At 36.8% G+C, this 14,900-nt stretch overlaps 1 protein-coding gene across 14 annotated transcripts in view; it reads left to right on the forward strand.

The window, feature by feature from the left end:
- SLCO1C1 (solute carrier organic anion transporter family member 1C1) overlaps positions 1 to 14,900 on the forward strand; it is a 58,491-nt gene that overhangs the window by 15,745 nt on the left and 27,846 nt on the right. For 11 of the 14 annotated variants that reach the window (XM_067695845.1, XM_067695844.1, XM_067695842.1 and 8 more), the window contains 2 exons: positions 7,168 to 7,300; positions 12,420 to 12,544. The exons of 1 other annotated variant lie outside the window; for it this stretch is intronic. In XM_067695845.1, coding sequence (XP_067551946.1) covers positions 7,168 to 7,300; positions 12,420 to 12,544 — 258 coding nt within the window. Of the gene's footprint in view, positions 1 to 4,791; positions 6,904 to 7,167; positions 7,301 to 12,419; positions 12,545 to 14,900 lie in introns of those variants that run through there. 2 more of the 14 variants (XM_067695854.1, XM_067695843.1) reach the window with 2 other exon arrangements.

The raw sequence follows: 14,900 nt of genomic DNA on the forward strand, positions 1-14,900 counted from the left end.
TTGTGTATTTTGGATAACAGTCCTTTATCTGATATGGCTTTTGCAAATATTTTCTCTTGGTATGTGGTTTGTCTTTTAAGTCTCTTAACATCATCTTTCACAGAGCAGAAATTTTTAATTTTAATAAAGTCCAGCTTATCAATTTTTTCTTTCATGGATTAGGCTTTTGGTGTTGCATCTAAAAAGTCATCACCAAACCCACAGTCTTCTAGGTTTTCTCTTATGTTATCTTCTAGAAGTTTTATAGTTTTGCATTTTACATTTAGGTCTGTGATCCATTTTGAGTTTATTTTTGTGAAGACTGTAAAGTCTGTGTCTAGATTCAGTTTTGTTGTGTTTTTTTGCATGTGGATGTCAAGTTCTTCCAGCACCATTTATTGAAAAGACTACCTTTGCTCTATTGTATTGCCTTTATTCCTTTCTCAAAGACCAGTTAACTGTATTTATGTAGTCTGTTTCTGGGCTATCTGTTCTGTTCATGTATCTATTTATCTATTCTTTCACCAGTGTCACACTGTCTTGATTACTGTGGCTTTAGAGTATGTCTTGAAATTGGGTAGTGTAAGTCTTCCAACTCTTGTTTTTCTGCAATATCTTGTTGGCTATTCTGGGTATTTTATTTGTCCATAAAAACTTTAGAATCAGTTTGTCACTATCCACAAATAACTTGCTGTGATTTTGATTAAGATTGCATTGAATGCATAGATCAAGTAGGAAAGAAATGACATCTTGACAATACTGAGTCTTCCTATCCATGAACATAAGATATCTCTCCATTTACTGAGTTATTTGATTTCTTTAGTCAGAGTTTTATAGTTCTCTTCATATAGATCTTGTACATATTTTGTTAAATTTATACTTATTTCATTTTAGGGGGTGCTAATGTAAATGGTATCATGTTTTTAAATTCCTGCTTTTCACTGCTGACATATAGGAAAGTGACTGACTTCTGTGTATTAACCCTGTATCTTGCAACCCTGCTATAATCATGTATTAGTTACAGGAGTTCTTTTGTTAATTCTCTCAGATTTTCTACAAAAATGGTCATGTCTTATGGGAACAAAGCTAGTTTTATTTCTTCCTTCCCAATCTGTATACCTTTATTTCCTTTTCTTGTCCAGTTGCATTAAGTAGGACTCCCCGTACAATATTGAAAAGCAATGGTGAGAGGAGATAGCCTTGCCTTGTGCCTGATCTTAGTGGAAAAGCTTTGAATTTCTTACCATTAAGTATGATATTAGCTGTAGTTTTTGGTAGTTTTTTTTTTTTAATCAAGTTGAGGACATTCCTCTCTCTTCCAAGTTTATGGAGTTTTTTTTTCTTTTTTTTTAATCATGATTGGTTGTAGAGTTTTGTCAAATGCTTTTTCTGCATATACTGATATGATCATGTGATTTTTCTTCTTTAGCCTGTTGATATGATGGATTACATTAATTGATTTTCTAATGGTGAACCAGCCCTGCAAACCTGGGATAAATCCCGCTTGGTCTTAATGTACAATTATTTCTCCATATTGTTGGATTTGATTTGCTAATATGTTGTTGAGGATTTTTGCACATATGTTCAGGAGATATATTAGTTTGTTGTTTTCTTTTCTTGTAATGCTTTTTCTGGTTTTTGTATTAGGGTAATGTTGCACTTGTAGAATTAGGAACTGTTCCCTCTCTATCTTCTGAAAGAGATTGTAGAGAATTAGTATAATTTCTTCATTAACTGTTTGGAAAATTCACCAGTGAATCTACTTGGACCTGGTACTTTCTGTTATAGAAGGATATTAATTATTGGTTCAATTTCTTTAATAGATATAGGTATATTCAGATTAACTGTATCTCCCTAAGTGAGTGTTGGCAGATTGTGTCTTTCAATTTGAATTCCTCCCTCCCATCCTTTGTATCACTGCTATTATTCATTTTATTTCACTTATACATAAGCAAACATGCATACATAAGAATACATCATTGAACACATTTTTGATATTATTATTTTGAACAAACTGTTATCTGCTAGATCAATTAAGAATAAGAAAAATAAGTTTTAAATTTACCATCACTTATTTCTTCTCTGATGCTCATCCTTTCTTTATGTAGATCTGAGTTTCTGAATTTTATTATTATTTTTTTTCTCTGAAGAGCTTCTTTTAACATTTCATGAAAGGCAGGTCTACTGGAAACACATTTCCTCAATATTTGTCTGAGAAAGTATTTCTTCTTTGCTTTTGAAGGATAACTTCAGAGGGTACAGAACTTTAGGTTGGTGGGGGTTTTTTCTCTCAACGCTTCAAAAATTTTTTCTACACTCTTTTCTTGTTTGCATGGTTTCTGAAGAGAAATAAGATGTAATTCTTAGTTTCCTCCTCTATAGGTAAGGTGAGTTTTCTTTTTTTATAAATTATCTCTTATATTTGATTTTCTGTAGTTTGAAAATTATATGTCTAGTTTAGATTTTTTGGCATTTATCCTGCTCATTGTTCTCTTAGCTTCCTGGATCTGTGGTTTGGTGTGTGATATTAATTTGGTAGAAATTCTCAATCGTCATTATTTTAAATATTTCTTCTATTCCTTTGACTCTTGCTTCTCTTTCTGGAATTCCCATTACCTGTACGTTACGCCTCTTATAGTTCCATGTCCTTGGATATTCTGTTCTGGTTTTTTTTTTCCAGTCTCTTTTTCTCTTTGCTTTTAAGTTTTGGTGTTTTCTATTGATATATCCTCAAGCTCAGAGATTCTTTCTTCAACTGTGTCCAGTCTACCAACAAGCCTATCAAAGGCATTCTTTATTTCTGTTCCCGTGTTATTGTTCTCTAGCATTTTTTTTTGATCTTTCTCAGAATTTCCATCTCTCTGATTTACATTGCCCATTTGTTCTTGCATGCTCTTTAGTTTTTCCCTTAGACCTCTTGACATCTTAATCATAGTTGTCTTAAATTTCTAGTCAGACAACTCCAAAATCTCTGCCATGTCTGGTTCTGATTCTTGCTGTCTCTTCAAAAAGGTTTTCTTTTTACTTTCAGTATGTCTTATAATTTTTTCCTTCATAGCCAGAAATGATGTACTGGGTAAAAGGAACTGCTATAAATAGGCCTTTAGTAATATGATGGTATTGTGTGAGGGAGAGAAAGTATTCTATAGTCCTATGGGTCTCAGGCTCTTAGTGAGCCTATGCCTCTGGACTGTGAACTTTAGATGTGCTTCTCAGTCCCCCTATCCCTCATTGATGGGACAGGATAGCTAGAACAGCTGAAGTTGGGTATTTCCCTTCCCCCAGGTCAATTGGGCTCTGATAATGCCCCAGCAGGTTAGACTCTGGTTACTAGTTTCCCCTAAAAGCAGACTTTCTTAAGAAAAACAGAGTGCTCTGCTGTATTTCAAAATGGTTTCCTTTCCCCTCCCCATGCTGCAAGCACAAAAGTTTTATTCTCCAATATTCACTGTGAGAACCTAATTGAGCTCCTGAAGTAAAACTCACAAAAGAGTGTGTGCCCTCAGTCACTGGGTCCCTCTGGAGTTTTTCTCTCTCAGAATTGCTGATGCTGAGCCTCCTGTCAGTTATAGTTCAGGTTTTTCTTACCATAACACTTGTTCCCAAGGAGATTTATTGTTGTGGATTTCTGTTCCAGCTGGCCACAATTCTCTGCATTTGCCTATTGGTCTCTCCAATTTTGGGGACAGCAGTTTGCCCTATGACCCCATCTTTCTGACAGATCTAAGAAGAGTTGTTGATTTTTCAACTTTTTACTTGGTGTTAGGATAAAGTGGATACTTCTAGCTTCTTACATGCTGGACCAGAAAGGCATATCCTTAAAATACAATTTTTTTTAATACAAAGTCAGGTAGCAATCTCTTTATATTATTATAACTAATTGTCCAATCAGCACTAGTTCAATATATACTTAACCCAGTTATTTGCAATACCCTCTTTATCATATATTAACTTATCACTTAGGTGTAAATCTTTCCATAAGTCTGTTGATCCCTGACTCAATACAAGACTGTCTTCTTGATTAATAGTTTTATAATTAGCTCTGTTACTAGGTAGGAAAATTTCCAACTTTTCCATCAAATTTTTTCTTGGCTCTACTTGGAATAGTTTCCTGAAACATCCAATTTTGGTTTGACTGAAATTGCATAGAATTTATATATCAAATCAGATAACTGAAATTTTATGTTATGAGTCTTTCCATCCAAGAACATGGTATATATCTCAATTTAGTTATTCTTTTATATAGCTTTCAGTATTATATTTATAATCTATAAATATACTACTTATATTTTGTTAGATTTATTCCTACATATTTAAAGTTTTTGTTGCTATTGTGAAAAGAATTTTTGTTACATTTCTTATTTAGTAATTCCTGGAATACTGGAAGAGTATTAATATCTAATGTTATACAGCAGTCTTGCTGAATTTATGTTAATTTTAATTGATTGTCTATAGATGCTGTAGAGTTTCCTGAACAATCATATTGTCTGAAACAGAAGACAACTGTATATCATCCTTTCCAATTATTAGATTTATTATTTCTTGTTCTTGCCTTATTGCATTGGGCTCAGTACTATGTCCAATAGAAGTAGTGACAGTGGGCATCCTTCTCTTGTATCTTAACTTAATGAAAATACTTTAAAAATTTCACCATTAAACAATATCTGTGCTGTGCAGTTTTCTTTTGTTGTTTTTTTTTGTGTTTTTTTTTTGCGGTACGTGGGCCTCTCACTGCTGTGGCCTCTCCCGTTACGGACGGAGCACAGGCTCTGGACGCGCAGGCTCAGCGGCCATGGCTCACGGGCCCAGCCGCTCCGCGGCATGTGGGATCTTCCTGGACCGGGGCACGAACCCGCGTCCCCTGCATCGGCAGGCGGACTCTCAACCACTGTGCCACCAGGGAAGCCCTGCTGTGCAGTTTTGATAGATACAGTTTAAAAGTTAATTTGCTCAGATTTTTTTCTTATTATAAATGGTTAATTATATTAAATGTTTTACATCTCTCAAGATAACCATGGAATTTTTCCTCTTCCATTATTTAATACAGAGCTTTAATTAATAGATTTGTTTCTTATTTGGTGGTACGCTTGCACTCCTAGAATAAACTGCATTTGGTCTCTTCTTTCATTGTGCTTGTCTAGTTTGAATTGCAAGGGTATATTGGTCTTATAGCAGGAGTTGGGTAGCCTTCTTTTCTGTTATCTGAAGTACTGTGTGTGGGTGTGGGGAGAGAAAGAGAGAGAAAAAGAGTAAGAGAGAAAGAGAGAAAATCTAGTACTTGAAAATTTGATAAAATGTATTTGTAAACCTCTCTGGACCTGTTGTCTTTTTCAGAAGTTAGTGATAGTAGATGTGAAAGAATATTGATATCCAACTTGATTTTTTAAAGATTATACATCACTATTTATTTCCTAAGTGTATCTTCTGAGAACTCAGAAAAGATACTAAATAAAGGAAGCAAAAACTTCTACAGACATCACAGAAGCTCAAATGGTATTATGTAGTGTTTGGCATACCCACTAATGTAACACAGAAACAACCTGTAAACATGAGTCCTTTACTGTGACATGTTGGTGGTATGGGAGTTGGGGAGGGAGATACTGGTGGTGGTGGTGGGGACACATTACCTATAAACTGAAAGTCAACTTTCACTTCAGTTTGGTTTATTTACTGTGACACATTAGCAAAACTATAGACATAATTATCAATATGGTACAAAATTTCTTCTACTAAGTACTTAAATGTCAAATGAGAAATTTCATACTCAAGTTTTTTTGATATGCAAATTCAAAAGAGCTTAATTCTTCCTGGAGCCATAAAGCCTGGAGCCACTGTAGCCTAGAGCAAGCTTTTTTCACTATTGCTATTGCCCTCAAGGTTACAAAAATTGCTGCTCTTTTTGCACTTGACTAAAGCTGGCAATGTGAATAAACAGTAGTACATTAGATGATTGCTTACAGATGTAAGGAAACTACTCTTTCTGGAAAATTGAAAACATTGAGAACGTCAAAGCAAGGCCACCCAACAGCCATCACAATCAATTGCTGGAGAATTGCTAAGTTTTACTTTATCTAACACCACAGTCCTTAAAAACTAAATATTCCAAATGCAAATAGCTAAAACTTTAAAGCCCCTTGAAATCTAAGACCCTAAGCAATGTTTATCAAAGCATGTTCCAGGAACCATCTCTGTCAACACATTTGACCTAGTATTAAAAATGCAGATTTCTTGGCCTGCATCCCTCTCCCCAATCCATGAAATCAGAAACTGTTGAGAGCTGTCAAGATTCTGCATTTTTAATGTTTCCATTTCCCCCACCACTCCTTTCCAGTAATTTTTGTGCACAGCAAGGCATTAGAAAATCTTCCTTAAAGGATGTTTAATCAGTTAACACCATCATCAACTAAAAGTAATTTATCATATCCTTCACTAGAGATATTTAGAAAGGCTTAAGTCCCACCTTCAAAAAAACGTATTCTTTATTTTTTTAAAAAAGAGATGGGTATAATTTATGGAGACTTTCTATTTTATAAAATTTGTATTATGAGCATACATTGAGTTTATCTAATTGATGTATTTCTGAAGTTATGTGGAGTAATTTTTATTTGTATTTTGAATCATATTTTTATAAAAATTATATAAATATGCATTTCATAATTTGATTTCATTTAAAGTGAGGTACAGTTGTGTTTGTTTTTTCTTTCGGAAATATCAGCTAAAGCAATACTATATGATGTATGTTTCAAGAGCGAATGGGAAACCAATAGAAGTTTTAATAGAAAATGTGAACAAATGAAGAGTAATACAGTTTACTTCAAAATCACCAAGGAAAATTTAAGAGAACAACTAAAGGAAGTCTTCTACAATTTGATTTACTGATAAAACACTTTAAATGGACACATAATTAAGGTGGATGAAAACAAGGTAGAAGGGTTGTTTATCAAAATATCAATATTTTGATAAAAGGATGAGATGACTGAAATAATGAATCTGAAGACAGTTCCAGTCATCTCAGATTAAAGGAAAGAAAGACAAATGATGGGGAAGATGGTGGGAGATGGTTTAGTCAAAACAAAACATTGCCAAACCTGCTATAGACATTCATTCATTTAGTTATAGTCATTTAGTTATGCTGATGACTTTTTCTAAGTTGTCTAACTTATGAACATTTTATTCTTTTCCCCAAAGGAAATCTCTTAGTTATAACATTTGTTAGCTACTTTGGAGCCAAACTTCACAGGCCAAAAATAATTGGAGCAGGGTGCCTAATCATGGGCGTTGGAACATTGCTCATTGCAATGCCTCATTTCTTCATGGAGCAGTAAGTCTAAAGCAAACATCTTTTTCTTGCCTTAACAAACAACTGCATGATGATTACAATTAATTATTTAAATTTAAGAAAATAACTCCTGTCTTAAACCATGATAATTTATATCTTATTTTTATTACATCCACTTTGGGCAAAATTTCAAAATGCTAACAATTTCACTTATGATTTAATAATCTGTAAAAATTTTTTTTCAATATACTATGTATTTATGTCAACAAAATTTAAAGGGAAAATTTCACTATTATGCCTTCTTTCAAATGCTTTAACTTAGATGTGGAGGCAAAATATATAAGTAAAGAGAAAGTAATAAATTATGTGGTAAATGTCAAATGAGTGTCAAAGGGGTAATAAATGAATGCTACAGACAGTATGCTGGATCATGGTACAATTGACTGGCAGATCATTGACTTAGGGATACATGACCAACTGAAATAACTATACGATGTTCAAATATTATCTCATAGAACTTTCTCAGTGGAAGTGGGGGTGCTTATATTCTTTAACCCTGAAGTTTACTGTTGATACTTTTGTTAGTTCTTGCATACAACTTTAGTATTTCCAAAGATTTTGTCGTATCATTTCACCTTTACAACAACCTGTGAGGCAGGAGAGCATATTTTATCTTTTTTAAATTTTAGAGCTAAGGACCATGACCTAGAGAGTCTGGTGACCTTCTCGGGGTTAGGTGTCTTCTAATTATAGAACTGGATTCTTAAAACCAGCATTAGGACTTCTTCACACATATATATGTTGCTTCTCCTCTATGGTCGCCCATTGTCTACTGAGCCAAGTGACTACCAAGAGGTTTTAAAGCAAGAGAATGTTTTAGGAAATTATATATCAAGTAATTCTTTGATGACTGTCCACTCTAGACCATCATACCATGACATTTGAGATCTGGAGAGACTTAGAAATGATCTGGTCCAAACTTTTTCTTGGATTCCCAGGTCACTTATATAATTTGATTTTGACTTCTGTGTCCAATCTGTAAAGATCACAGAATCCTCTGTGTGGGATCTTTCCTACCTATTTGGGTGGTTTCTCTGGCCCCTTTGTCTTTACACGAAGAGGGATCTGTGGCTTCAAGACTTCTGCCTACTCTTTGGACACCTATCTGGCATCCTTTCCACAGGGCAGAAGTTTCCTTAGATCACTGAGGTTATGCAAAGGTGTTATATGTGGCCAGTGGGTAAGGAGGAGACAAAGGAGAAGGCTGAGGAAAAGGGTCTCCAATCCACCTAACTCCTGACTGATCCATAGCTGTGTTATGTGTTCTAGTCATTGAACTTCCATGCAACAGTTCGCTCAGAGTGGGGGAAAAGAGTTCCACTACTAAAAATATTAAAATTTCAAAGTAGGTTCAGAGGCTAGATAAATCCTTGACCCTTGACCTAACTCATTCTGCAGTGCATCAGTAGCTCTTCTACATGAATTTGGGCATGTCATCTAACCTTCCTAGGCCTCAGTTTATAATACCTTAAAATAGGTATTACAGGTATTAAAAATAATACTTAGCTTGTAATGTTGTTGCAAATATTAAATGGAATGACACAGGTAAAATGCTTACCAAGTTTCCTGACATAACTAGGAGTTGTGTCATTCTTGTTGTGTGTTGTTTTCAACCCTCCTCAGATAATTAAGCCAGCTGGTTTCAACCAGAGATAGCAATGAGTTGTCTCAAAGGTGTTGCATTGAGATTAATAATAGTGTTACTTCAAGTTGATGACAAATATAACGTACTAATAAAGAAAACCAGAAGGAGAAGTATAGCTAAGAGAAGTCAGACAGGCTAGTGCTGACAAAGGGTGCCAAACAAACACAGATTCTTATCAACCACCTTTTATATGTTGAAAGATATATTTGTTCATTTATTATTTAGTGTCTGCCATTTGTCTGGTACTGTGCCAGGTAATGGGGAAAAAACAAAATGAAATAAAACAAAAAAAAACCCCATGCACAGTTCTTTCCTTCATGAAGTTTGCTGTCTACTGAGGATTACTACAATAACTTCTTTCCAACCTTTCACAGCATTAGTCACTAACTGGGTACTTATCCAAAATGTAATTTTTGTTCTGTCAATGAGGAGTGTACTCTGTCTGCCTAGCAGACATACCCTCAATGTGCAACTAAACATAATATTAATTATAGATATCAATTATTGAGGGACTACCCCCAACAGACTGTGTTCAGCCTTATGTGTGTTAGTTCACCTAACTCATGAATTTTTTTAACATCTTTATTGGAGTATAATTGCTTTACAATGGTGTTAGTTTCTGCTTTATAACAAAGTGAATCAGTTATACATATACATATGTCCCCATATCTCTTCCCTCTTGCATCTCCCTCCCTCCCACCCTCCCTATCCCACCCCTCTAGGCAGTCACAAAGCACTGAGCTGATCTCCCTGTGCTATGTGGCTGCTTCCCACTACCTATTTTACGCATCTAACTCATGAATTTAATAAATATGTATTGATCATTGTTCTAGGTAACGGGGATAGAATAGTGACAAAAATCTCTGCTCTCATGGATCTTACTAGGAAGAGACAGATAATAAATAAACAGACAAATAATGAGATATGCCAGAAATGTTAAGTGCTACAGAGAAAAATAACCCAGGGAGACATATAAGAGTGTGCAGAGCGTTGCAGTTTAAAGTAGGGTTTTCAGGGGATGGCTCACTGAGATGGTGACCTTTGTGAAGGGCTGAAAGAGATGAGGAGACAGCCATACAGACATCTGGGGAAGAAGATTCCAGGCTAAATGAACAGTGAATGGGACATTCCTGCAGGAGGAGGGAGTCAGGCATGTGGTCTACTGCAGGGATGAGCAAGGGGACAGTGTGAGGGGGTACAGAGGAGACGTCAAGGTTGTATCTCAAACTCTGATGGACACTGGAATCACCGGAGGCTCTTGGTAAAATGTAGATTCTGATTCAGTAGCTCTGGGGTTGTACAAATTAGCATGTACAAATCTCAGCCTGTTGCTCAGATATAAAAGAAATATATTTTTCCCCCAAACTCAACTTGATTTCTGCGTTCAGCCCCTTTTCATCAGAATGGCAAAAACGTAATCTCAGTCAATTTGTCCCTAACCTCTATCCATGTTCCCAGGGGTTGCTTACATTGCAGGGAGCTTTACATGATAGTAAAGGAGAAGATTGTGGGAGGGGAGGTCTTGGTGTTATCAGTAGTCCTCTGTCAGCTGATGCTGCTGGTCTGCAGACCACACCTCGGGTAGTAAGGACACAGATCATTGCAAAGACTTTACCTCCTCAGAATGGGATGGGAAGACAGAGGAGAGTTTTGAGCAGAATGGCACAATCTGACTTTTTTTTTTTTTTACGGTACGCGGGCCTCTCACTGTTGTGGCGTCTCCCGTCGCGGAGCACAGGCTCCGGATGCGCAGGCTCAGCGGCCATGGCTCACGGGCTTAGTTGCTCCGCAGCACATGGGATCTTCCCGGACCGGGGCACGAACCCGTGTCCCCTGCATCGGCAGGCGGACTCTCAACCACTGCGCCACCAGGGAAGCCCCCTGCCATATTTTTAAAGGGACACAGTGACTACAGATTGGGAAAATAACTCCGGAGGGGCAAATGGGAAAGCAGAGAGACTATTTAGGAGGCTACTGTAGAACTTCACGCATATTGTCAGTCGGGGTTGGAAGCCAGGTCAGAACTAATATCCCTGATTTAAAATCATTTATACCATTGGTCCCCTGTTCAATTGTTTGTCTCATCCAATAGAACCTAAATAGGCACAGACCATATCTATAATCCCCATTTTACAACTAAGGAAAACGAAATTTGGAAAGGTTAATTGCTTTTTCTCAGTGTCATAGATAGTAATTAGTGACACAGGCGGCACTTACATAAAATTCTATTTATTCAAAATCTAAATAATTATGCGTGCAGCAGTTGCCTTTTGATAGATTAAACTGAAAGCTCAAGTAATTAAAAATTTTCAAAATACTACATAATTGCTATTAACAGTCATCTTAAAGAGTCTTTAGGCATTATAATAGTCTCTGGTATTATATTTAAAATTATATTTACCATGATTTTAATACTAAATGCTCTCCTCTGTAGCTAGAAATTAAAAAACAGTTATCCTCATTAAGTGGTTCTTAACCAATTTTGGTCAAGGACCCATTTTGATAAAAGTGACAAAAACTATGAACCTCTTCCCTTAAATACTCACATACATACAAAAATGTTCTTACTTTTCCAGTGGGGTTCATAGACCCATTGAGGTGTAGGTTATGCAACACTGATAATAAGGTAACTGACTTATCAATCTGAATATATTAGTAACTCAATACATCTTGTCCCTATCACGCTGAATAGGTTTTTACTATTGATATTTCAAACATCACTATGATTATTAGCCTTTAGTCACATAGTGCCTGAACAAAATGAGAATCAAGGTGATGTGATGTCCTTGTATCAGGTACCTCTACTCTGAAGGGTGCATGTAGGGCAAAGAAATTGGCTCCTCAAGGATAATTTGAGAGGGAGTATGGCACTGGGGGGCCGTAGATAGAATGATCGCAACCCTACCATTCGGCACTGGCTCTTCAATCCAGCTGCTATGGTAACCTTATAAACAGAGGAAAGGGTGAAATTAGAAATAACTTAGAGCCAGATTAATAAACTGAAGAGGAAAAGGATACCATCTAGAAAAATGGTTCAAAAAGCCCATGTATCATGATCAGTTCTCTAGAAACCACATTTCAGGTGTTCTACTACATTTACAACTCTAAGTACAGTGTGCCAACGGCCATGATTGTTAAATTATTGCTTTTAGAGATAATCATGATTTTATGAAAGGTTGGATATTTTTTCACCAATCGAGTAGGTGATTACAGTCATTATTTTATATTAAAATGAGCCTCTCTAAATCATTCTTTTATTTTCTTTCATGACACTGGGTAATTGGTTCAAATATGGTGTAATATCTGTGAACTAAATGCTGGTTTGGTTTAGTGATTCAGATTCTGCAAGAGCTATAAACTCAACCAGGTCCCCTACTGAGTCAAGTAGTACACATACAATATTTTTAGCATGCTGTTAAATGAGCTCGTAGTAAAGAAAATGCTTTTTTTATACAGGTACAGATATGAAAGGTATTCTCCCTTCTCCAATTCCACTTTCAGCATCTCTCCATGTTTCCTGGGGTCAAACAGTCCATTACCAATCTCAGTTATGGAAAAATCACAATCCAAAATAAAGAATGGTAAGATGATTATTTTTTACTTGACTAAACAAGCTCTTTTGAAAGACGTTACAGGTGCTTTAATATGAACAAAAAGTATCTATGTGATTTTTTGCTGTCAAAAGCTTTACTACTTAAGTTGAGATATTATAGTGCCATAAAAATTCCTAGAATATAAAGCAGAGATGCGATCCTAAGAAAATATGCAGACAATCAAATATTATGGAAAGATGGGGCATTAATTGCTGGTGACTGAGCAAAGCTTCCAGTGGTTCCAAACAAGGCACGCTGTGAAACAGGGTAAAACTAGTTCAGCATGTACAAACCTCAGCCCGTTGCTCAGATATAAAAGAAATATATTTTTACCCCAAACTCAACTTGATTTCTGCGTTCAGCCCCTTTTCATCAGAATGGCAAAAACGTAATCTCAGTCAATTTGTCCCTAACCTCTATCCATGTTCCCAGGGGTTGCTTACATTGCAGGGAGCTTTACGTTATAGTAAAGGAGAAGATTGTGGGAGGGGAGGTCTTGGTGTTATCAGTAGTCCTCTGTCAGCCTAAATATCTAAAATCCCTCTGGCTACAGAGTTTGTTCATACATGTCATCTTGGGGTCATCTTATGTCCATGTTCGTGTCCTTTTTAGCACAGTGGCTCTCTCTGATGCAAAAGTGAGCATCATGGAAACATGGAAATAATTCTGCTTTCCACACAAGAGAGGATTTGGGGAATTTCATTAGCATATCCAGAATTCCACATGGCTGACCCATACTGCAAAGCAAGGCTATGTGTGGGCCACCCTTGGGAGCATGGGAACCATCTCTTCTGTGTTACTCTAGGCATTGGAAACCCTGTGAAGAGGCAGGGGCAGGGATGCCTAGCTATACTGTGCAGCCATCTCATCTTCAGGATCTTGCTACCTCCCTGAGTTCTTCCTGGCCACAGTGGCACAGGTTCTCTTCACTCATGGAGTCCATGAATCTACCCACAGGTGTCTGCTATGTCTCTGGGGTGCTGCACTGGCAGGTGCTCAAATCCTGTCTCCATAGCCTTTTAGCATAAATATGCTCAACACCTCCTCCCCGCCACCCTCATCTTACTCCCTACCCCTAGGCTGGGGAATCCATTTCTACAGAGGCAGTGTATCACCTTCTTTATATACCTGCTACTCATCTAAATCTTTTACCTACACCATAAAACCTTTTCACTCCCCTAACATCCTCATTAATGCTTCCTTCTGAGATGTCCTTTTCCTGGTCAATGAACCTGAGAAGTCTGGCTGTTTGAATGAAGGGAAGGGCCAAAAGATTAAAAGAAATATTGAAACATGAGGGGTGAAAATGGGGTGATCATGAACATGTAAACAAATGTACCCTGTCATGCTATATGAAAAGAAAGCATTCTAGAAGAAAAAGCGAATGTGAAAAAAGGTAATAGGTAAATTCAGGAGGGCATACAAAAATCAATGGATGAGAACAGAGGGCTTGTTTATAGAAGAATATAATGGACAGTAAGTTTAATTCAGGTCCATATAAAGAGGCAAGGAGATGAGCTGAAGAATTTGGACTTTCACCTGTACACAGTGTAGAGTCACTGAAGATATTTTATTTTGTTCTTGGTTCTGACAGTCAGGGGAGAGACATGGTATAAGTGACAATACAACTAGTCAGGAAATACTTAAGCCTTTAATGTTAAAAAGAGAGGCATAGGGTTTAGGGTGGGGAATGAAAATTTTTTAATGTAAAGAGACGAGTTATTAGGCAGGTCCAGAGTCTAAGACTCACAACTCATCCTTTTCTTTCCTTTAGATGAGATCCTGCTCCCTTAAAGTCATAGATTTATGTGGATATTAGACATAGTGGACACAAGGCTTATCCTAAAGGGGTTCGTGGGGTAAATAGAGGACTCTTCTCAAAAATGCTTTGCGCACAAACCCCATTTCACCCAAATACTCTAGAACAGAGCTCTCCACGGGAACTTCTGTGATGATGGAAATGTTCTGTATCTATACTGTCCAGTACAATAGCTATTAGTTGCACGAGACTACTGAGTACTTGAAATATAGCCAGTGTGACTGAGAAATGGAATTTTAATTTCATGTAATTTTTATTAATTTAAATTTCAATAGCCACATGTGGCTTGTAGTCGCTGTACTGGAATGCACAAAGCTAAGGTGTCTACACTTATCTACAAGACTCCTCTACCAACAAGCATAGAACCTCACAAATGTCAGGGCTGGAACTGACATTGGAATCAATTTTTTTTTTTTTTTTTTGGCGGTACGCAGGCCTCTCACTGTTGAGGCCTCTCCCGTTGTGGAGCACAGGCTCCGGACGCGCAGGCTCAGCGGCCATGGCTCACGGACCCAGCCGCTCCGC

Source organism: Pseudorca crassidens, chromosome 11 (genome assembly GCF_039906515.1).
Source record: "Pseudorca crassidens isolate mPseCra1 chromosome 11, mPseCra1.hap1, whole genome shotgun sequence".
NCBI lineage: Eukaryota > Metazoa > Chordata > Mammalia > Artiodactyla > Delphinidae > Pseudorca > Pseudorca crassidens.